The sequence below is a fragment of the Camelus bactrianus genome, chromosome 35, assembly GCF_048773025.1.
Source record: "Camelus bactrianus isolate YW-2024 breed Bactrian camel chromosome 35, ASM4877302v1, whole genome shotgun sequence".
NCBI lineage: Eukaryota > Metazoa > Chordata > Mammalia > Artiodactyla > Camelidae > Camelus > Camelus bactrianus.
In genome coordinates this window covers 8,827,501-8,852,783 of record NC_133573.1, presented here as the reverse complement: position 1 = coordinate 8,852,783, position 25,283 = coordinate 8,827,501, and the positions used below count along the sequence as shown (strand labels likewise).

At 42.6% G+C, this 25,283-nt stretch overlaps 1 protein-coding gene across 4 annotated transcripts in view; it reads right to left on the bottom strand.

The window, feature by feature from the left end:
* Positions 1-25,283, bottom strand: part of FRMD4A (FERM domain containing 4A) — a 576,901-nt gene that overhangs the window by 309,217 nt on the left and 242,401 nt on the right. Inside the window, exon 1 of one of the 4 annotated variants that reach the window (XM_074358296.1) lies at positions 15,365-15,775. The exons of the other annotated variants lie outside the window; for them this stretch is intronic. Within the exon in view, the coding sequence (XP_074214397.1) occupies positions 15,365-15,430 (66 nt within the window). The 5' untranslated portion in view covers positions 15,431-15,775. Of the gene's footprint in view, positions 1-15,364; positions 15,776-25,283 lie in introns of those variants that run through there. 4 annotated transcript variants of the gene reach the window in all.

Below are 25,283 nucleotides of genomic sequence, written 5' to 3'. Positions count from 1 at the left end.
CCTGCTGGAGGGGCACAGGGAGTGTTTGGAAGGGAAAGGGATGGAGGAGCAGCTGCTGTGAGCAAAGAGGGGGAAGTGACTTCTATCCCATCATCCTGGTTCGTCCTAAGTGCGCCCTGTGTTGTGTGAAGACAGGTTGACAGAGGCTGGGGGTGTTCACCCATGACAAAGAGAGCATTTTAAATGACCAACTGGGAGAGACTTTGATACTGTGATCCATAATAAAAATATAAATTTGGTCTTAGTCCTTTTTTCTGGCACTTAAAATCTCTTAAAATCCTTGGAATTTTCAAAGTGCTGGGAGTGATAAAGATGCCTTTGGTCATGCTCATGAGGTGAGTTTTGGAAAGCCCTTAGGACACCTACGGATGGGGCTTGTCACCAGAGGAACCAACCTGTGCCACCACTGACCTTTGGGGAGGGGAGAGGGGTTGGAGATTGAATCAATCACCAATGGCCAATGATTTAATCAGCCATCCTTATGTCATGAAGCCTCCATAAAATCCCAGTAGTATGGGGTTTGGAGAGGTTCTAGGTTGGAGATTTGGGGGAGATTGGTGTACCCAGAGAGGGCATGGAAGCTTCAAGCCCTTTCCTCATCTTTGCCCCAAGCTTTTCTTCCATCTGGCTAGTAATCAACTGGTAATTTAGTAAGTAAAATGTTTCCAAGTTCTGTGAATTGCTCTGGGAAATCAATCAACCCCACAAAGCAGGTCTGCTTTATAGCCCACTTGGTCAGAAGCACAGATGACAACCTGAACTTGGAATTGGTGTCTGAAGTGGGATTGGTGAGGGGCAGTCTTGTAGGATGGAGCCCTCAACTCTGTGGGATCTGATACTGTCTCCAGGTAGACAGTGTCATGACTGAGTTGAATTGGAGGACACCTGGATGGTATTGGAGAATAGTTGGTGTGGGATTCCCTGCTCCCACCACACACACATTGGAATTGGGTTTGGGAGTATTAAGAGCTATCCCTTTTGCCTGGGACCTGCAGTGAGAAATCTCGAATACTGGGAAAGTGGAGGCGGGGGCAGGTCTTCAAAGAACCCATAGGCACCTACAAGGACCAGATTGGGTCTAAACACCTGTCAGCCCCAGAGAGATCTTCCTGCCCTGGTCCCTCCTACTTTTCCCCATGCCCGGCATCACCCGACACTAGCCCTCAGCTGGGGAAGAGGAGGTGCTGTCGCCTTGAATGAAGTTTGGACTTTTCTACTATTGTCATGGAACAGAGATGAGAGAATAAATAGGCCGAGATTGACCCAAACATACGCATGAATACAGCACATTCCTAACCAATTTGGAAAATTCCTCCAGTGGGAGGGAGGGAAATTCAGAAGGGAAGGCCTGTCTTTCTTCAACATTCCAGCACCATTTCCATGAGCTCCTAACTCAGCTAACCTGGGTAATTCACATCACGTCTTATTAAAGTAAGCTGTGACTGAGGATGTACAAACAGAAGTACTGCCGACATGCATGATTTTCTGTTCGAAAAGTGGCTGGAATTCAGGCCAAGCACGGAACCCGATATCCCCAGGAACAGAACCAGGACATGGCACAACACTGGTGTCGCCTGACCTCACGTATCCAGGGCCTGCGGGATTATCTGCAGGTCCCCTTGTAGGACAGTTTAGGTTTCTCTTGGTTGGAACTAAGATTTGCACTAAAGCAACACACAGTTGGCTTTATCCACCTTTGGACAGACTGTCCCTCCTCCTGTGGCATTTGGTAGAAACAGTAGGTAGAACTGTAGCTAGCTTGGGTAGGCAGATGAAGTTTTCCTCCCATTCTTTTATTTATTTATTTTTCCTCTCTCTCTCCTCTTTCTCTCTCTCTCTTTCTGTTTCATGCTTCCTTTGGCTAGTTGGGCTCCATCCTGGGCTTCACTGAACAGTTCTCCTCCATGAACATCCAGGCAAAGGAAATAAAAGAAGTTTAATCTGAATCCTTCGTTGTGACTCCTGATCATCGTTGCTGGTAAAGGTTTGATGGACGAGAATGACTCTATCACTTGCCTCCAAGATGATGTTGTCTGAGCTCTTCTATTTCACACCAAGCTCTCCACTGGCCTTGCCCCTTGTCTAAATCAACATGATTTCCTTTCATTGCTTACACTGCACATCATTCAACAGTGACTCGACTGAGTGTCTAAGAAAATAATGGCCACCCCATTTACCTAGTACATTGTGTTACAGGTACACTGCTAAAGGTTGGTAAATATGGTAATTCATTTACTTCTCACAATACCTTATCAAATAGATACTCTTGTTTTCCCTGGATGAAGATGAAGAAACTGAGGCAGGGAGAAGGGAAGTCACCTGTCCAGGGTCCCCTGTACATGGCCTCACAGTCCACTTACTGTTAAACCCTCTTAGGTGGCTACTGTGCTGTGCCCAGAATTGAGGACACAAGAGAATTCAGCTCAAACTCTCCTCCTCTCCATGATGAGAGTCTGTGGGGAAGTGAAGGAACACTGACCTTACACATGGGTGGCAGCTGGAGGGGTACTGAACCCCTACACAATAGGAGGAAATGAAATCATGTTCGTGAAAGTTTTCGTAAATCACACACACACACACACACACAGTTTTCCTGTTGCCTCTGTCACCACAACAGCCTTCCTGAACTTCACCATTTACTTCTCCCGTTTCAAACATCTTCTGCTATGACATCCATGGTTCATCTGTCTAAATTCCTTACAGGTCCTGCAGCTCAGCCACATTTTTTTTTGGGTGGTAAAGAGGCTTTTTCTTGAAACTTTGAGAACTCCTCGTTGAGGATATCTCATTTGAGTACAGAATTAGCCCAGAATAAGACCCTCTGTCCCCATCAACTCAAAAACACACATTTCCATCACAAAGGAAACCAGATCTCAAAAGAAAACATAGCATTTGCTTATGAAAACCTCGCGTGCTAATCAGGCATCCTGGAATCTCGTTCGATTTTTATGGCAGTGATCAAGCTGTAGAGAATGTCAAGTGGAAAATGTTAATGGCCTGGGCGGAGGATTGGTCCATATTCTGCCTTAGTAACCTTTGCTCCATGGACATCAAATAACAGGCTTATCAGCATGCTGGCAGGACCAAGCAACAATCCAGCCATGCAGTGAAGGAGCAGACAGAGCTCCTGATCACAAGCAGGAGATGGATTTTATTCCTCTGCACGAAGGTTCTTCACGTGTAGCCTGGGTGTGCTTTGCCCCCATCAGAGTTCCACTTCCCCTCCCAGCACGAGGTGAAGTCAGGGAGTCAACGGCTGCAGCCTGGGATAGTGGCCCTTCTGCATGGTGGTAATGGCTCGCTGCATGTGCCATTAGGAGTGATGTCACGGCCAGGTCCCGAGGAATCAATAAGATTGCCATGATGCCTGTGTGGCTAAGCAGTCAATAAGCTGACCTGAGCGGGGCTGGCTGTGTGGATTGGTTTTCAAAACCATTTTGCAAAGCCCTTTTTCATGTGCTATCAGTTGAGGATGGATTTTGATAACTCGCATTGATTTGCTGTATTTATGAAGTGCTGTTTACAGTGGGTAAACTGTGTAATTGCACCTAGAATGGACAAATAAATAATATCCGTATCTATGGTATTGACTACCCAGGGTTAGCTGAATATATATAGCACACCTCCAAACAGTTCGTGGATGTTGAGTTTTGACTTTTAGCAGGCTTAGCTCTCAAGTTTCAGTTAAGTGTTGGGTGGTGAATGACCAAGTTTTAAATCTGCTTCTAATTTTCATGCTTCCTTTTTCCAGGAGGAGAAATTTAACATGTAATTTTCCTCAGTAGGAGAATGGTTCATCTCGGTTTAAGCAATCCCACTGGTGCTGCAAAAAAAGGATGGCTTTCTTTGGGGCCATCAGATTGCTTTCTCTCCTCTGCCCAGAAACACGTCACTCCCAAGGGCAACTGCCCATTTGCCCAGGGGCCTCTGGAATAAGCCACATGGTCTATATTTTCCCAATGTGTGGAAAGAAAACATTTGAATCTGTTAGAAAGATGGGTGTCTAGAAGTCTTACATTGTAGGAATATGGCTCACCTTGTGGCCTAGACAGCTCCCACAAGTCAAGATGCCAAAGGGTTTCCCCATATCAGATCATGGCCAAAATGGCAAAATACGTTCAATGGGCAAACCCTTAGATATAAATGAAGATGGGTAGGGGATTCTAATGGTTCCTATTTGCTTGGGGTACTCCATTCTATTTGAATTTGAAACCTCTGTAGCATGAATACAGATGCTAGACTGTTGTGAAACTTAAATGAGACAGTGAAATCAAGTGTGTGAGAACAAGGGTGGTAAGAAATGAGACAATGAGACCAGATTCTTACTTTCATCCCACAGAAGAATCTATTTTAGATCTTATTCTATTTGCAAGAGGGAGTCATTAAAAGTCTCTTTTTGAAAGGAAGTGATACCATCTTCCTGAATATTTTGAGCTTGAGTGATAAGAGATGGAAGGTAGAACAGGGAGCCAAGATGTGTCAGAGGCCAGGAGAGCAGGTACAAGTTCACTGCAATGGTCCCACGAGCAATGGCCAAGTCCAGAGCTGGGATGGTGGTGAGAGGCTGAAGACAAGGTGTGGGGAGTTACAGATGGTGGAAGGAAGAAAGCAGTATTCCTCTGTACTGAGGGACTAGAGGAAGGATGGTCCTATTAAGAAAAGTACACAAGACAAGAGGAAGCTCTGGATGTAGAGAGTTTCTAGTGCCTGAACATTGTGATCTGGAACTTAGGAGGGGAGTCAAGCCTAGAAATGTAGGTCTGGATTTCAACAGCAGACACGCAACTGCTAGTCAGGTAAGCAGTCAAGTGTGAGGGTAGATATTCAAGAACACCAAAACTTACTTCTCATGTACCTTTTCTCAGGAGTTTACTAGAAGATAATCTCCAGCCAAAGAAAGTTAAACCTACAAAGAGGGGGAACATGAGTTACAAGAAAAGGAGAACTGGTCACAGAAGAGATGCAAAGGGTGTTCCCAGAATAATGGAAAAGAGGAGCTTCAAGAAGACAGTTGTGCAAGAGACTTAGAGAGCTAGTCCAGTTGGTGCAGGAGGATGGTGGGATCCAGAAAGGATGCCTCCAAAAAATAAGGTAAAAAAGAATAGGTTGAGTATCTGATGAGTTTGCCAAATTGAGAGGAGAGACAGCTCTACTGAAGATACTTGAGAAAATGCTTGATGGGCACATAGAATATTAAGTGAACAATGAAACAAGGCAACTATTAATTCCTGGAAGAATATAACAGAGTTGGAAAATCTAGGATATGTAATCATACTACACCATACTTCTCAGCTGTAAACAGCATTTTGGTAGTCATAATAAAACTGAATTTTCATTTAAACTGTGATATAGATACACTGAGAAGAGAGGAAAAAGGGGTATGTGTGTGCTTGTAGGGATGTGGAGTAACGTCTGAAATATGTTAAAGCCTTATTATGCAGGGTGGCCGCATAAAATGTCGAAAAGTGAATCATTAAGAAATCACAGTATAAACAGGTAACTGAGAAATCTGAAGTTAACTACCAGAAGCAACGGTTGAAAGAGAGTGTTCATGGGCCCCTGGGGAGAGGGACTCGGATGGAAAGAAGGAAAGTGGAGCCTGCTCTTCTTCTTTATAAGTCTTCTAGGATTCTTCAGCTTTAAAATGTTATGAAAATTGTCATGCATGTGTATTATTTTGATAAAAACGAGAAATCGTAAACAGAAGGAGCAGTGTTCTAGGCAGGGTGAGCCAGATAAGGCCTGGGAGCAGTGGGTGGTGATTAGAAGGTCACTGATGGCTTGAGGTGTGTGAGTGAAATATTGACAGCAGAGCCAGACTGTCAAAACTTGGCCTTTTTCTGAATGGGCAGATTTAAGTCCAGATATTGGGTTATTTAATCCAACAAGTAAATGTTGATTTACTTAATTTCCTGTTTCCTTATCCTTCATTGTAGGGCTCTCAGTCCACAGATCTGCTACTGAAATGGCTGTCGAATGCATCACCTTTAAGCTATACCTTGAAAAGAAGCACCTCAAGTCCTACGAAACAAGACGAGGATCGAGAGACAAAAGGAGGCAAATAACACAGCATCAAGGGCACTGCCATCAGTTCCGGAGCCAGTCCCGAAGGGCCACCCACGCACTTGGCTGATCTCACCCTTCGTGCTCTGCGCTTCAGGGTGGTGCATGCTCAAGCACACACACGTGTGTTGCTTCCTCTCGTGAACCCAGCCTCAATGCAGCAGCCATAGGGGCCCCAGAGTGGTGACAACTAATTATGAAACACCAGGTCTGATGTGTCCCTTTTATCTCATCTTGCAGAAGCCTTGCAGTCCCACAAAATCCCCAGTGGCCCTTTGTAATCCTGGAAAGGAAGTGTCAATATGGAAACAGCTGTTCTTGAGATAGTAAGATGATATTCTAATGAGCTGCTATGAGCTGTGCAGACAACCCAAGGCTAATGGGATTCTGATGCAAATATTCTTCTAGACAATTAGGTTCACGTGAGAAAGCCTGTAGCCCATAGCAAGGCTGAGAGGAGGGACACTCGCCTACAGATGTCACATCCCATCATTCTTATGTGAGTTTTTATCCTCCCAAGCCCTGTAGCATGCTGACTACTCTCCCTGACTCTCTCCTGGAAGGCGGAGACCCAAGCTACCTTGCTAAAGGTTGCCACCAGAAAAGCCCAGCTGGCGAGGAGAAGCAGCCAAACACAGCCAGTTCCCAGCACTGCCCCCCTGTGTTGGCTGTTGAGTGAGTTCAGGACCAAGTATCTCCTGCCATTTTGGAAGCAGGATGGAGAAATGGCCACGGGTTGATGCAGTTGAGGCAGGGAGTAAACACTGTGCTTTGGCAGAACCAAACCCCTGATGATTCAAGGGGGAAGGTTAGAGGTGACAGTGAGAGAGAGCTTAGGAACAAAGAAATGGGAAATGACTTTCCACACTGAAGGACTTAGAACAGATGCTTTTTCTAGGGGGAAGCAAAGGGAAGAAGATGACTAACTCACCAGGTGCCTTTTCAGTGTCGGGCCTGGCCCTGGGCACTTGCTCTAAATACCTCTTTTGAAACTTCACCATGGTCCTGTAAGCTGGGTAGTATTAGCTTTTACTGATGAGGAAGTCAAAGCTCAGCAAGATTGAATGCTTGCTGACGGTCACACGGTTAGGAAGTGGTGCCAAGCTGGGATTGAGACCCAAGTCCATGGGACACTGAAGTTCATTTTCAGTGTTCTTTAGGGATGAGTATGTGGTGACACATCAGAGCATTCTGTCCTTCTTGACACGGGCTGCCCTCAGGAGAAAATATTCTACCAGATCCTAAACAACTGGGGTTGAATCAGAGGACAATCTACCTGGGGGAAGGGAAATACCACCTGCAGCTCTCTCCACCCATCCTGTCTCACCTAAAGGAAGGAAAGTCCCTGATGAATTTCACAGTCCAAGGGCACTTGCTTGTTAAAAGTCTGAGACCTTGCATAGCACTGTAGAATGCCCCCCCACTGCCGCCCCCTTGCCTCACCATCACATTAATAAAAGCCTATTTACCGTAGTTCCTTTTACACAGGACATCATAGCCATCATGAAATTACAAGGTATACTAAAAGTTGAGAGACACAGTTTGAAGAGGCTGAACAAGCATCAGAGCCAGAGTCAGATATGGCAGGAATGTTGGAATTAAATCAGACCAGGAACTAAAAAACAGAAACAACAACAAAATCCCCCCCCGCCCCCGCAAATGAATGGTTTTTATCCTAAGGGTTTAGTGAAAAAAGATGACTCTGAAAGAAGAGATGGATAACATAGAGAGATGGAAATTCTAAGAAAGAATCAAAAAGAAATTCTAGAGATCAAAAACACTGTAAGAGAAATGAAGAATGGTTTCCAGGAGTTTGGGGAGAGGGAGGGAAGGAGGAATGGATAGATGGAGCACAAGGGATTTTTAGGGCAATGAAATTATTCTGTATGGTAGTATAGTGGCTACATGTCATTATGCATTTGTCAAAACCCATAGAATGTACAACATTAAGAGTAAACCTAATGTAAACTATGGATTTTGATTGATAATAATGTGCCCATGTTGGTTCATCGATTTTATCAAATATGCCACACTGATGGGGGATGTTGAGGGTAGGGGAGTATATATGTGTGGGTGGGGAGGGCTATGTGGGAACTCTGTATCTTCTGCTCAGTTCTGCTGTGAACCTGAAACTGCTCTAAAAGAATAAGGTCTATTAAAAAATTAAAAGAAAATAAAGAGAAATGAAGAAAGCCTCAGATGATTTCATTGGTAGACTGGACAAGGCTGAGGAAATAATCTCTGTGCTTAAAGCTATGACAATAGAGACTCTTAAAATGGAAAAGCACAGGGAAAAAAGACTGAGAAAAAAACCAGAATAGAATATCCAAGGACTGTGAGACACCTACAAAAATGTGTAACATATGCATAATGGAAATAGAAGAAGAAAGAAAAAGAGAAGGAAAAACAGAAACAGTGTTTCAAGAAATAATGACTAAGAATTTCCCAAATTTAATGTCAGGCACAAAGCCACAGATCTAGAAAGCTCAGAGAATACCAATCTAGATAAATTCCTCCCCCTTCAAAATCCCCTAAAACCAACCCCCCACCACAAAACCACCAAAAAATCCCCCACAGCCCCTCCAAACTACACCTAGGCAAACCATAGTCAAACTTCAGAAGATCAAAGATAAAGAAAAAAATATTGAAAGAAGCCAGAGGGGAAAAAAACCACCTTACCTATAAGGATAAGAATTACATCTGACTTCTCCTCAGAAACCATACAACCAAGAAGAGAGTGGGGTGAAGTATTTAAAGTGTTGTAAGAAAGGAATCCTCCAACCTCAAAATCTGTAACCTGGGACACTATCTTTCAAAAATAAAGGAGAAATAAAGGCTTTCTCATACAAAGACTGAGGGAATTTGTTGCCAGTAGATCTGCCCTGTGAGAAATGTTTAAAGTTCTTCAGAGAAAAAAGAATTCTTCAGAGAGAAGGAAAATTATGTAGGTCGGGAACCCCAATCTACACAGGGAAAGGAAGAGCATCAGAGAATGAACAAATGAAGGTAAAATAAAATTTTTAGTTTTACTCATTCTTAACTGATCTAATAGATAATAGTTTGTTCAAAGTAATAACAGCAACAACATATTTGAATATGTTGAATACATATGAACACACACACAAACACTAGATATAAGTGGAATAAATGACAGCAATGATACAAGGGACAGGAGGGAGGAAGAATTAGGAATATTTTGTTATTATGAGCTACTTACTCTTCACATGAAGTGGTATAGTGTTATCTGAAAGTGGACTTGGATTAGTTGCAAATGTATATTTCAAACTCTAGGAAACCACTTAAAAATTTTAAAAGTATAATTAATATACTAAGAAAGGAGAGAAAATGAAATCATACAAAATACTCAAAATCACAAAAGGCAGAAAAGGTGTAGAAAACAAAAACTAGGAACAAAGAACAAGGACAACAAATAGAAAACAGTAAGAAATACGGTAAATATGATTCTAACTTTATCAATAATCATTTTAAATGTCAATAGTCTAAATACACCAATTACAAGATAGAGATTGGCAGAATGGATCAAAAAACAAGACCAAATTACATGAAACCCACTTGACATACAAAGACGCATATGGATAGAAAGTAAAGATACGGAGTAAGATATATCATGCTAACACTAATCAAAAGGAGGTGAGAGTAGCTCTGATAATTTCAGACTCAGCAGACTTCAGAGCAAGTAAAATGATCAGGGATAAAGAGGGGCATTACATAATGCTAAATGGGTCAGTTCTCTCGGAAGACATAACAAGTCTTAATGTGTATGCCCCTAACAGCAGAGTGTCAAATATGTGAGGCGAAACTGAGAGAACTACAAAAAGAAAAAGATAAATCCACAACTATAGTTGGACACATCAACACCCCTCTATCAGAGATAGACAGATCCAGCAAGACAGAAATTCAGTAAGGACACACTGAAACTCAACAACATGAGAAATATTAAACTGGATGTAATGAGCATCCACAGATTACTTCATTTGACAACAGCAGAATGCACATTCTTCTCAAGCTCACGTGGAACATTCATCAAGATAAACCATCTTCTGGGCCATAAGACACACTGCAACAAATTTAAAGGATTAGAAATCATACAATGTCTCCTCTCAGACCACAATGGAATTAAACTAGAAATCAATAACAAAAAGATAGCTGGATAATCCCAAAATACCACATGGAGATTAAATACCACACTTCTAAACAACACATGGGTCAAAGAAGAAATCTGAAAAGAAAATTTAAAAATATGTTTTGAAATAAATAAAACTGAAAACATAATTTATCAAAATGTGTTGGATGCACTGAAAGCCATGCTTAGAGGAAATATATAGCACTGAATGCATATATTAGAAAAGAAAAGAAGAAACATAAAAATTAATAATATAAGTTTATCCCTTGGGAAAGTAGAAAAAGGGGCAAGTTAAATCCAAAGTAAGCAGAAGAAAAGAAATAATAAAAATGAGAGAAGAAGAATCAATGAAAATGAAAACAGGAAATCAACAGGGAAAATCAACAAAACCAAAAGCTGGTTCTTTGAAAAGATAAATAAAATCAAGAGGCCTCACCAATTTAAATAAAGAGAGAGGACACAAATTACCAATACAAGAAATGAAAGAGGAGACATCACCAGGGATCCTTTGGACATTAAAAGAATCATAAAGGAATACTATGAACAACTCTGTGCCTATATATGTGATATATACATAGATGAAGTGGACCTATTCCTGAAAGAATCAGTCTGCGAAAACTCACACGAGAAATAATAGAATCAATAACTAATAACCTTACAAAACAGAAAACACCAGGATAGATGGAGTCACATGTAAATTCTACCAAACACTTATGAAAGAAAATATATCAATTCTCTACAATCTGTTCCAGAAGATAGAAGCAGAGAAAAGACTTCTTAATTCATCCTATGAGACCAGCATTGCTGTCATGTCAAAATCAGAAACCTACAGATTGGTATCTCTCATGAACATAGATGCAAAAATCCTCAACAAATTATAAATAAGTTAAATGTAGCATGTATAAAAAGGATTATATACCATGACCAAATGGGATTAATCCCAGGTATACAAGGCTGTTTCAACATTCAGAGATTAACTAGTATAATTCATCATATCAGAAGGCTAGAGAAGAAAAATCACATGATCACATTAATACATGCAGAGAAGGAATTTGACAAAATCCATCATCCATACATGATAAAAACTCTCAGTAACTAAGATTAGAGGTGAACTTCCTCAACTTGATTAAAAAAATCCTCAAAAACTGACAGCTAACATCATAATGAAGAGAAATTTGAAGGAACAGGCAAGAATGTCCTTCTCATCATTGCTTTCAACATCTTATTGAACAAAGTCCTAGCTAATGCAATAAGATAAGAAAAAGAAATAAAGGTTATACACACTGGGAAAGAAGAAATAAAACTACCTTTGTTCACAAATGACATGACTGTCCATGTAGAAAACCTGAAAGCATTGATAAAAATACTCCTGGAACTAATAAGTGATTATAGGAAGATTACAGGATACCAAATTAATATACAACAGTCAATTGCTTTCCTATATACCAGCAATAAACAAGTGGAATTTAAAATTAAGAAATATAGTACCATTTACACTGGCACCCCCTGAAAATGAAATATTTAGGCACAATTCTCACTAAATATGTACAAGATTTATATGAGTGAAATGAGAAAACTCTTATGAGAGATATCAAAGAAGAATTAAATAAATGGAGAAATATTCCATGTTTATGGGTGAGAAGGCTCAATATTACCAAAATGTCAGCTCTTCCCAACTTGATCTACAAATTTAATACAACCTCAATCAAAATCCCAGCAAGTTATTTTGTGGAAATCAGCAAACTGATACTGAAGTTTATATGGACAGGCAAAACACCCAGATTAGTTGACTCAATATTGGTGGCAAAAAAACAAAGTTGGAGAGCTGACACTACCTAACTTCAAGAGTTACTATAAAGCTACACTAATTAAGACAGTATGGTATTGGTGCAAGAATAGACAAATAGACCAATGTAACAGAATAGATAGCCCAGAAATAGACCCCCATAAATATAGCCAACTGATCTTTGGCAAAGGAGCAAAAGTAGTACAATGGAGCAAAGGCAGTCTTTTCAACAAATGGTGCTGGAACAACTGGATATCTACATGGAGGAAAATGAATCTAGGCACAGACCTTATATTCTTCACAAAAATTAACTCAGAATGGATCACAGACTTAAAAGTAAAACATGAAAATGAAAATATAAGACTCCTAGAAGATAATATAGGAGAAAACCTAGATGACCTTAGATATGGTGACACCTTCTTAGACAAAAGTAAGATCCATGAAAAAATAATTGATAAGCTGGACTTTGTTAAAGTGAAAAACTTCTGCAGAAGGCAGTATCAAGAGAATGAGAAGAAAAGCCATAGACTAGGAGAAAATATTTGTAAGAGACATATCTGACAAATGACTGGTATCCAAAATATACAACAAACTCTTAAAACTCAACAGTAAGAAACATGGACAAAGAACCTGAACAGACATCTCACCAAAGAAGACATACAGATGGCATGTAAGCATATGAAAAGATGTTCAAAATCATATACCATTAAAGAAATGCAAATTAAGACAACAGTGAAGATACCACCACATACTTATTAGAATGGCCAAAATCCAAAACACTGATGACACCAAATGTTGATGAGGATGTGGAACATCAGGAATCACATTCATTGCTGGTGGGAACACAAAGTAGCTCAACTACTTTGGAAGACAGTTTGGCAGATTCTCACAAAACTAAATGTACTCTTACCACACAATTCAGTAATCAAGCTCTTTGGTATTTACTCAAATGGATTGAAACTTATGTCTACACAAAAACCTGCACATGGATGTTTATAGTAGTTTATTCATAATTGCCAAAACTTGGAAGCAAAGAAGTTACCTTTTAGTAGGTGAATAAATTAATAAATTGTGTTTCATTCAGACAATGGAATATTATTTAGCACCAAAAAGAGATGAGCTAGCATGCTTGAAACTAACACAACATTGTAAATCAACTATACATCAATAAAAAATAAAATACTAATTGCCAAAAAAAAAAAAAAAAAAAGAAATGAGCTATCAAACCATTAAAAGACCATGGAGGAAATTTAAATTCATATTGCTAAATGAAAGAAGCCAATCTGAAAGCTACATATTGTATGAGTCCAACTATACAACATTCTGGAAAAGGCAAAACTATGGAGACAGTAAAAAGATTAGTGGTTGCCAGGTATTAGGGGAGAGGGATGGATGAACAGGTGGGGCACAGAGGATTTTTAGGGCAGTGAAACTATCCTGTGTGATACTTACATTTGTCCAAACAACACCAAGAGTTCAGCCTAAGGTAAACTCTTGACTTTGAGTGATAATGATGTGAATGTAGGTCTGTCAGTTGTGGCAGATGTACCACTCTTGTAGGGGATGCTGTGTGTGGGGACAGGGATACGAGGGAAATCTTTATACTTCCTGCCTGATTTTGTTGTGAATCAGAAAACTAGTCTAAAGTTATTTTTTATTAATTAAAAAAATAGACTGCAGGGAGGTTGATCTGGAGATGATAATGGTAGGATGAACTGGGGGAGAAACACTGGATGGAGGAGAATAATTCGATGGTTAGTCCCAGTGACATGTAGTAAGGACCTGAACTTTGGCCATGAAATTATGGACGGAAGAGGATGGAGTGTATGACTGCAGTCCCTTCCAGGAGCTTCAAAACAAGATTGTGGGGGTGGAAATATTGGAAAATAGCATGGAGGGGCAGGGGGCAGTTAAGGAGAGAAGGGTAATACATTAATGATTCTGTGGTATTTTAATAAAATAACTACTTGATTAATCTCTCCACCACCCCTGAGACAACTAAACTCACACCAACCCTTTGGTGTGCCCCCAACTGCCCCCACCCCAGGAGACCCTACAGCCACCCACCACCAGCCACCACCATGGCAGGCAGAGGATATCAGCAGTCAAAGAAACTCCCCCAACCCGCTGCTGTTCGATCTCTATTTATACTTCAGATAAAGCAATGATGCTGACTGTGGATCTCCCATCACTGGAAATCCAGAAAGACCCTCTCCATTCTTGACACACTCCTCCTTGAGGCATAACTTCCCAATCCTATGGTCAGAATGACTGCAAGTCACTGAGATGCTGGTATCCAGCCCTGGAAAGGCTGGTTCCCTCTGGGAATCCTGCCAGCAAAATGTTGCCTCAATTTGAAGACAAATTATAAATTAATGAAGAAAAAACAGCCCCAGACTCTCACGTCTGCCAAAACACACCATGCCCTGAAAGGTTCCTGAAGGGGGCTCAGTGATGTATAGAACAGAAAGAGCCAGTCCTCCAGCAGCCGTTTCCGGATTCGAGACGCAGACTGGCTTGTCCTCAAAATGGACCACGGCTGCCTTTCCCAGGGCAGAGCCAGGGTTGTTCTTGGATGGAGAACACCTCTCAGCTGTTACCACCTGCATGGTTCACACCATCTGTAGTTAAACCCCCACCAATAACACAAAACAGACAGACTTGTCACCGGCAGAAAACCCAGAGGAAAGCATCAGAATGACTGTGGTCGGGGCTGGGTAGGAAGGCTATATGTAGAGGTTGCTAGGAACACCAGGGGTTTTCAAAGACTGTGTTTCCAGACTCATCATCTGCATGGAAATGTCCTTGTCAGCTGCTTTTTCTTTAAAAGCGAGTCACTCAAACAGCCTTGTCCCATAAAATCAATTTCCAAGGAAGTCTTGGTAACCTAATACCTACAAAAGAGGCCAGGACCTCAGCGCTGGAGAGTCATGTTCTCCATCCTGCCCTCGGCATTCTCCACCTGACAGACACAGACTTCGCCGTCCACCCTCCCCCCTTTCTCCCTGAAACTATCGCTTTACTTCACAGACATGTCTGATTCTCCCAGGCAATGCCTCTCCAAATGGCTTTTGTCTCTTTTGGCAAATGCTTTCTATTTCTTCAGCCCATTCCTTCTGACTTCTGCATGTTACTAGATTTAAAAAGCCACTTCCCTGCTATGTCATCTGTAGACACCATTCTGCATGGCTCAGGCATTTAGTGACTTTATGGTTTTCTCCCCACAAAAGGCACGTGAGGAAGAAATCATAGCCCTAGGAGAACTGGACAACCGTGCAAGAGGATCAGACACAGGAGCGGGGGCGGAAAGACCCTGGGGGGTGACAGAAGAGGGCCCGCTGTTCACGGAGGAAGTGGAAGCCTGTACTTACAAACACATCCATGAGCAGGTGTTCCAGTGTCACTTCAAAGTCTTCCAGTTTGGCAGCTAAAGTCATCACGAAGGATCCGATGGGTGATCAGGCCCCGCTGATGGCCCACACCTGCAAACCCCTCAGCTCAGGAAATGCGGCCGGCCTCAAACTGAGTCACAAGCCAGAATCACCGCTAGCGGGAAGTGGGAACCCTCAAGACAGAACAGGGCATCGCAGACCTTACGGCTGGAGTTTTGGAGCCTTGGAGCCAGAAATCTTAAAGGATTGAAAAAAAAAAAAGCTGTATTAATGATGCCGTGGGACAAAGACTGGGCACAAAGTGATGTCAGCAGGTGAGGAATCCAGCCACTGCCCGGCCCTTTACCACTTCACAGATGCAGGGAACCGCGACAGTGGGTGAGAGACAGTGAGATGGGGTGGGCAGGGAGAGTGGGAAAAAATGGAATAAACTGTCTGACTCTGATATTTATAGGGCTGCATGTTTTTGACTCCAGCCCATTTCTCAGTTCATTTGTGACCTTTCATAAATGGCCAAACACACTGGGGCGTATTGTGGAACGGGGGCAGTGGGTCCCACAGAAGTTGGCTGTGACCAATGCTAGGGCAATTCACACAGACCCGCCATCAATAGTTCTTTGTCAAACACCCATCAGACCTTGTTCTGTACACGATGACAGAAAAGCACATAGTCTTGTGAAAAACAGGGAAACGAAATTTTTTCTCAGTGTATTATTAGATCCGTATACTCTCCCCCATCCTCCGTTTTCTGTCCTCCCCACCCCCTCTTCTGCAAGAGTAGATAAACATCAAGGAAAAAAAATTTAATCTTTTGTGTCAACTCCTCAAGCTTCTGCCAGGGAGAGAAGAGCCACTAAATCTTGCAAAGGCCATTTCTCCTTTTCTGCCTCCAAAGTTTGAGGCATCTTCTTTTTTTTTTTAACTTAGATTTTAATTGTGGTGAAATACACATAGCATAAAATTATCCATCTTGACTGTGTACACTACACTGGTTAGGCGTACAGTTCAGAAGTGTTAAGTACATTCACACTATTGTGCAACCAACCTCCAGAACACTTTTCATCTTGTAGAACTGAAATCTCTATACCCATTAAACAATAACTCCCCATCTCTCCCTGCCCCAGCCCCTGGCAACCACCATTCTGCTTTCTGTCTCTGTGGATTTGATTCTTCTTGGTATCCCATAGAAGTGGAATCATACAATATTTGTCCTTTTCTGTCTGGCTTCTTTCACTTAGCATAATGTTTTCAACACTCATCTGTGTTATAACCTGGGTCAGAATTTCCTTTCCTTTTAAGGCTGAAATCCTATATCCTAAGAAGAACCACTGCTTCGGACAATTTTTCAGGTCTGAGTAAATCTCTCAGGAACGCTTGGTTGTCAAGCCTACAGCCTTGGTTCTACCAGTGAGTTCTGTCCTGTTCCCTGAATAATTGCTGAACTGAATGATCCGTGCAAATTCTAGCCTCCGACTCCCAACAGGGTGTAACCACTTACCAGTTAATACTGATGCCAAAGAAGCAGGTGGCCCACATGGACCAGAGAAGGAAACAAAAATATGAAGACTGTCTGCTGTCTCATAAAACTCTCCTTTTGTTGTCAGAGCTCTCTAAAGTGGGAACAGCTGAAACTCTCCAATTTAGTATCTTCCCATGAATTTTCATTTTCCCAGAGGAGATACAGACCCACTTAACTCGGCATATAACATTTAAACAAAGCGACCATAAAATGAGGGACAAAGAAAAAAAAATGGATGAAGAGCATCATATTCTTTCTAAAGCAGATTTGGAATCTGTCAGAGTAGTTTAGCTTGACAGTGGGTCATAAATTGTACATAAATGTTCTTTGAATTATGGTTTCGATTCTGTTTGGGGGCCTCTAATAGGGGAATTAGAGTGGGCTTCATGACAGGCATCTCTTGTTAGGCAAAGGCACCAGGGAGGGGGCGGCTGCGCGGTGATGAATGGCTCCAATAGCCAAGAGTGTACAGAAAATATATTTCCCTGATGGGTGAACCCATATTCACAGACCTCCTTGTCAGCTAATGCATTTACCATGTCTGGGATGGATTCAGTGACCAGAGCAACCAAAGTCAGCCACAAAGACTCAACACCAGCTGATACCTTGCCACGTAGTTGCTGTCTTTTGTTAAAACTATAGCTTCCCTGAAGGAACTCAAAAAACCCAGGTACCTTCTTTCACCAGGTGAGAGAGTGATAGGTTGAAAAAAAATTGGCCATATACCCGGGAGACTGCTGGTGAGGAGAGGTAGAGACACAGATACAGTGTCCTTCTGGTCTCCTGAGGATCTCAGGCGAGCTCTCAAAATCAGGACTTCTTGAGCTCCTTACCTTAAGAACTCAGTTTGGACGAAGTATTTTGAAAATCTAGAATTTCATAAAAGATATACTTGTGTAATTCATTAATCCTCTTCCTGGGATGGACAAGGGATCAGCCAATGGAGCACAGGTACTATTTCTTGTTCAGTGAAGTCTCCCTGTCTCCCAGTCCTGGCAACGACTTCACATGGTTTTAAGGGCAACCCCAGGCATAGTGCCTCTTGGAATGTAAAGAGCAAACTTGAGGGACAAGGAACTGTGTGTAATTTGGGCACTGCGAGTGCTTAATACTCTTGAGCTAGAGCTCTAAGGAGGATGTACCAAGAACATCCTGCTTTTACGGGACAAAGCCACTGTAACTGTTTCCATAGAGGAAAAATCAACCAGAAGAAGAGTTAGCATGAAGAGAGCATGAGGAAAATGGTCACGGGTTGTGGACGTCACCCATAGGACACATCTGGGATGCTTTCCGGTGGTAGTGGATAACATGAACCGTGTGGAGTCAGTTGGGCACCTTGGAGGCAGCAGAACCACACCAGTCTTCATGCGGGGAGGCTGTTGAAAATGCATCAAGACAAGGCAGGCTCACTGGCATCAGCGCTTATCAATACATGAGCATATAGTAAAGGATGGCTTGGACATATCAAATGCGAACTCTTTTTAGTAACTCTCTTCTGTGTAATTGATACAAATTTTTGGTAACTATGGAGAAGTTTTATTGATGCTTATATCAGATCTGAACATTTATTTGTTTGTTCATTCATGCATGCTTTTGACAAATATTTATTCAGCAACTGGTAAGATATTGAGATGGGTCCTAGTGCTGCTAAGAAGATCAAGACATGGCTTTCTTCAAGACTTACAGTCTAGAGCAGATGTGGCAAGATGTGCTGGTGCAGTTTTATACTCTCTCCTATCTTTTGAGAATATGAAAGAAGAGTGTACTTCCTTTTGGGGGAGCACTTACTCTGGGACTCTGGGGGGTGAGGGATGGCTCACTGATAAAGTGAGAATGAAGAGCATTATTTCCACTCCACGGGAAATGAACAAGAATGAATGAGGTGGTAGAGCAGAACTCCCAAGGGTGGGATTTGCAGCACTAGGTGGCAGGGGCATGGCTGGGGGCAGTGGTGGCTTCTAGGAGGTCTGAGCCCAGTGGCCATTGGGTTTGAGAAGGTGACAGCCAATGTCTCAGTATTGGTGGCACAGGGTACTGACACCATCCCACAGACATCACCTTGATGGTATACACATCTCACTTAGAAAAAAACATACTTCAACCACTGATCAAAGCTTAGAGACCACCTGAGAAGGATCTGAAACCAACATGCCGGGGCTCGCCAACTGAGAACAATTAATCAGCAGCACACCTGATATGGTAGGCAAATGCTAGAATTTGCTCTGCACATTTAAATAATAGCATTTGTGTGTATGTTTTCAAATTTCGAGTTTCTTTCTGTTTGAATCCCGAGTGACCATCTCCTTCTCCAAAGTCTATGAAAAAACCTCCTCCAGCAGGCTCAATATTTTGGTGACAGGACTCAGATGAAAGGGCAGACATGAAGCCACACTCCAGAGGGAAGTGTGGGCAAACCAATCTTCTAGAGAGAACTATGCTATTCTGCAGCCCTGAAAATGAATCATCCCCTTCTAGAATGTGAGCATTCTGCAGAGCTGAGGCCCTTGGTTCTGTGAGATCACAGTTCAGATTATACCAGACAATCTATTAAGTACCACGGTGTGCAAGCCCAAGGCAGCAGGCAATGGAATAGGCAAGGATGTTTTTCTGGAACATTCTCTCTGTTCGCTCCAGTGCATTGACTTTCTACTCAGCAAAACCATTTGAAGGTCAACTACAAAGCAGTGGATCAAGACAACATCCAGTTGATCAGAACTGGTCATTAAGATAACCTAGTTAACCATTTTAGTGATCTGAAACGACGACGAAGTGTTTACTGAGGTATTGTTTTTTAAAGCAAAACCACTAGCTCTTATTCTGATCACTCAGTTGTGTCCTATAGACGCTGTTTATAGTGCAAAAAACTCCCAATGATACATGTAAAAGTGAACAGATATGAATATCCTATTGACGTCTTTGTCTGTCAAGCTTCTGCCTTACCTTAAAGCCAGAGGGTTTTTAAAGATATGCTTGTTTAAGTAGAACCCTATAGATGGCCGCCTGTCTGGGTCTAGTTACAAAGGCTGGCCTGTCTGCTCTAGATGTCCCTTGGAGGACAGACATGTGAATTTAAGGGTTTGCCTCTATAGGGCCCCCAGCAGGCTGGCACTGCAGTGGGTCAGGGCAGTGGTATCTGTCAGCAGACCAGGCTCGCAGTGTCCGCCTCATTCTTACACAGGCAACCTTGTCTTCCCCACTCACAACGCATTTTTGATTTTGACAGCCTCTCTGACAAGCACAATGGCCCTATTCCTCCACATCTGTCCCCCTTGCTCCACTCTGGCCCTGCCCCCCACACCCGCGTCCCCTGGCTGTTCACAAGGATGAATTTCAAGACTTTCAAAACTAACAGGCAGTAAAATGCGTGTCAGGCACATGCAGGGATGCTCTGGGCTTGTGATGGAGAGAACGCATAATAACTTGCCTGATCTTTCAGTCTTGCCACCTGTCACTTGCTCTCCTATTTGGAATAAAAGTGGCTTGTGGAGATTTCGAGATCACCCCCGGCAGGGCACCTTGGGAATGTGCCAAGGATAATCATCCCAGCTCCTCCGCCCGCACTTCCCGGGGTGCCTTGCTTTCCAGAGTTCAGATGCAGGTTGTGGAAGCACTCATGCTCACCACATTCTCCCAGATCTTTTACAGACATTTTGGATGACTCTTTATCATCTGTTAAAGTTGTGCAGCATTTAAAAATTTCCATGCCTCCCAGGGTTGTTTTGAGAATGAATCTGATACATTTAGGTAAAGCACTTAGAGCTAGTCTAAAATGAGAAGCTGTGGACACACAAACTATGTGGTGGGTACTACCTGCTATGAACTGAATGTTTGTGTCCCCCTCAAATTCATAAGTAGAAGACCTGATCCCCAATGTGATGGTATTTGGACGAGGGGCCTTTGGGAGGTAATTAGGTCATGAGGGTAGAGCCCTTGTGAATGAGATTAGTGCCCTTAGAAAAGAAACCAGAGAGCTCCCTTGCCCCCTCCTCCTGCCATGGGAAGTCATGGCTAGAAGATGGTCATCTATGACCAAGGAAGTGGGTTCTCACCAGGTGCTGAATCTGCCAGCACCTTGATCTTGGACTTCTCAGCTTCCAGAATTGTGAGAAACACATTTCTCTTGCTTAAAAGCCACCCAGTCTATGTATGGTATTTTTGTTATAGCAGCCCAAATGGACTAAGACATGGCTGTTACATACACTCCACATTGGGGAACTTGGAGTGAGTGAGTTTGCTATGTCACTCCCAAAATGAGTATGTCTGCTGGTAGTAAAAAGAACACCCCAAGGAGAACCACCATCCGTCCTAAGTAATTGAATTAGACTGGGTTTTCTCTCCCCAAAAGACTTTCCCATGTTGCCTTAGAATGACTCGTAACTCTAAACCCTTTCAGACTCAATGGCCTTTTGTTATAACAAATATTTCATAATGCCCCTCAAATGAGGGGCAAATAAAACTCACTGAAATTATTGTCCTCAAATGAAATTCATGGATGGTGTAACCTTCCTGCACATAGTGTTTTAAAAATATTGCACAATTCTCTGGTTATGTAAACAAGCAATAAAAAGAAAGTAATCTATAAGCAAATAACGCATATTACTGTATGTAATGTCTGGGTATAACACAGCTACACCAAAAAACATGGTGAAGTGACTGATTCCTTCATCACTGTGAATGTGACAAATACAAATGGAAACCAGCATCATTCTGCTCCCTGTGATGTCAGTGTGATGGACTGCCCGCCCGCCACCCCTCCTCACTCCACCTGCTGCTGGGGGGGGAATCCTTCCTGGGCATGACCAGGGATAGGAGATGGGAGAATGTGGACGGAAGGAAATGTGGCTGTGTGTGTTTGAGCAGGAGCATTGTGGTGTTTGGGACTCACGCACATTCTAACCAGTCTTAGTAACTTTGCCTGGCATTCCAGACCAACTCTAGAGCAATTTAGGAGGCTGTCAGAATGACCAGACAGCCCTGGAACAGGACTGAATCTCCACTAGTCTCCAGTATATTCTTGGGATATTATGTCCCTGCACAGCAAGAGCCACCTATTGGAACTTGAAAATTATTCCATTTGGACCCTAGGCTCCTCCACTTAGGATAAGCTAGGCGGCTATGACACCATTCACCTGACTTTTTCCAAGGTCTCATCAAAAGGCGTATGTCGTATTGTGCAAGTCCTGGCTTTACTCCGGCTACAGAAAAGCCAGGCTGGGCACTGTTGGCCAGCTGTGGCAGGCTGGCATCCTGTGAGCATTGTGCTCTTAAGAATTCACAGGTGGTCGGGGGTGGGTATAACTCAGTGGTAGAGCGCATGCTTAGCATGCACGAGGTCCTGGGTTCAGTCCCCAGTACCTCCATTAAGTAAGTAAATAAATAAATAAATAAAACCAGTTACCTACACCTCCCAGTATCTCCATTAAAAAAAATCAAACAAGTAAATAAACCTAATTACCTTCCTCCCCTCAAAAACAAAACGAAACAAAACAAAACAAGAATTCACAGGTGGTCATCATCCAGGGTTCTTGACTTGCTGCATCCTTCAGCCCACAGAACCCTGAGTTTTCCACACCTGATCTCCAGAATTTGGAAGTGCACTCTGGGTACCACTGGTTAAGGAATGACCACGGGAGGAACAGTTCTGGACTTTTAACCCTCACGAGGCTGATATAATCCCATCACTGACAAAATGACCCTTCCGCAAGACAACAAGATAAATATTTTCATTAAGACATACTTGGGGAAAAAAAAGGATGATCAGATCCTGGGCTTTGGGTGGGTTCCTAACCACACAACTCATAGCCCTGATCGATAAATAACCTGAGATCCCCATGCAATTGGCAAATCCCCATGTGAATTTAGCTGGAGTGCTAACTTCGAAGACAGAAGGGCACGAAATGACCTGAATTGATCTCACGGAGGCAGCCCTGCTCCAGAGACCAGGCCCTTACATCTTCACCCAGGCAGCCCTAGAAGGGGAAAGGGTTCCTTTCACTGTAGGCGCTCGGACATTTCTGCAACAACTTCAGTTCTGAGGGTAATTTCATAATGAGGAGGGGGCAGTCCTGCCAATGTGGGTGCCCAGAGGAAGTCTTCACCGGCCTTCCTGTGCCTTAAATCAGAGCCCGAAGCATTCAGGTGTCTCAGGCTACAGCTTTCTTCTGAATCAGTCCCAGTTCATGCCATGTTGTGACCTGATGAGAGTGAAATGAAATCTTTCCCTAAATGCGGTCGGAGGAAAAATCGGCTGGTCACTTCAAGACCACAGGACAGAAAAGAAGGGAAATTTTGGTAGCAGATGCTCCCCTGGGTATTTTATTCATTGTGATACACGAATTGGAAGACTTGTACGTGCTGCATGTCTTGTCTCAAGCTTTGAGTTGATCCATCCCTGGGGTTAGTATTGCTTTCCTCCCTTTTCAAGGACCTTTGGCTGAAGTTGGAGAGTGAATGACCAAGAGCTTCACAAAGAGCCAGATTTTGCTGTAACTAGGTTTGCACATGGCTACCAGTGACGTATGTGCTCTCTCTCACCCTGCGGGGAGAATGCTCTCATGCAGCTGACGGAGGAGCGACCCTGGGGTACCCCCATCTGTGACTTGAGGCTCACAGCCTCTTTGGGCCCAATTTCTTCATGCACCTAAATCCAGGCTGAGGCTAGCAAGGGATTCCAGATCTTGGGCATCACAGAACACCACAATTTGCACATCAAATTAAATATTGGGAGGACCGAGTTAGGGTTGCCAATATCTTGCATGCTAAGTGGGGGCATTAAACAAAACAATGAAACAAGCCCATTATATCTGCCATCACTGTGATTTATTAAAGAAAAGACATTTTTAACACACGCCAATAATAGGAGAGAGAAAATCTCAGAATGTAAAGCGGATGGCATTTAGTTGCATGGAGGACTCCCTCTGTGGTCTGTATTTTCTCCAAGCTGTAGTCCGGTGAGGAGTTTATTACAGGCTTGTGAAGGTCAGGGATTGATGCCTGGATCCAGTGGATCATCAGTGACAATTCAGCTCCGATACCTGTGAGTATATCCCTAGTTTTCAATGCATCCTCACACTGCTACTAAAACCCAGATGGAAGATAACGCAGAAACAAGCTCCTAGGTGCATCACTGGAAGCAGAACCTCTATCTTCCTCCCCACGTGTCTCTTCTCTCTTCCAAGTTCAACGCTGATCCACGGAGGAGAACACTGGCACGGCAGTGTGAACAGCTGAAATAAACGCTCTGCCTTTGTCTTTAGAGGTATGGAGAAAGGACAAAGCCAGACCAAGGGAGAATGTACAGGTCCTGTTTGCTTCTTGGTCAACCCAAGTCCTTGCAGGTGTGTTCCAGGAACAGCGCTCTCTGGGCACTTCTGCTCCTCACCACGACGATCTCTCTTCTCTCCGTGTGAGCTTGAGAGGAAACACTGATTTCAAGGTGCTTTATTTTTGAACCTCTTTTTATTAATGGTTTTTGAATTGGTAATATATGCAGATGATACAGAGTCAAAAACGAACAAGAAAATACAGCTTCAAAAGTTGATCTCTTCTATACATCTGACCTACAGATACCTAGTTCGCACTCGAGACAATCACCCTTACTGTTTCTGGAGACATTCTAATCAGACTTGGGCATAAAGCGTTACCATTTGTGTATGTTATATGTACCTATAACATATATTCCAAAGTTTACAACTGCAAACAGTACTTTGTTGTCTGGGCTATTTAGCTACGCCCTGCTGATAGGTATTTGAGTGTGTCACTAATACGACATGAGAATACATTTTGCATATGTAGACTTCCAGAGGTGGAAATGCTGGCTCAAAGGTCACGTGTGTTAAAAAATTTGTACTCTCCATAGAGTTTGTGCCAATTTATAGACCCAACAGAGAGTGCCTGATTCCTGACTCACAGTGTGATAGCTATATTTTTTTTTTTTTTGGTTTTTTTAGAAGTCTTATTTATTTATTTATTTATTTACTTACTTACTTACTTACTTAATGGAGGCACTGGGGATTGAACCCAGGACCTCGTGCATGCTAAGCACATGCTCTACCACTGAGCTACACCCACCTGCCTTGTGCTAGCTAACTTGTGAATCTTGGCAATGCAATGTGTGCAAAATAGCATCTTATTTTTATTTCAATTTATAATCTCTTTAATAATTGAAAATATTGGTTCACAAATTTCCCTAACATGAATTCCTTTTTTTAAACCAAGTCTTCATTGACCTATACGGATCCAGCTATGTCTCATGAACAGTCTGATCATGAGTATAAATGAATGGTTAGCAGCAGGATGTCAGACTCACTGAAGTCCACACTGAAAGGCAGTTTGAGAAAAATCTTTATTGATGGCTCCCTTGTACATCTCTGTCTCACC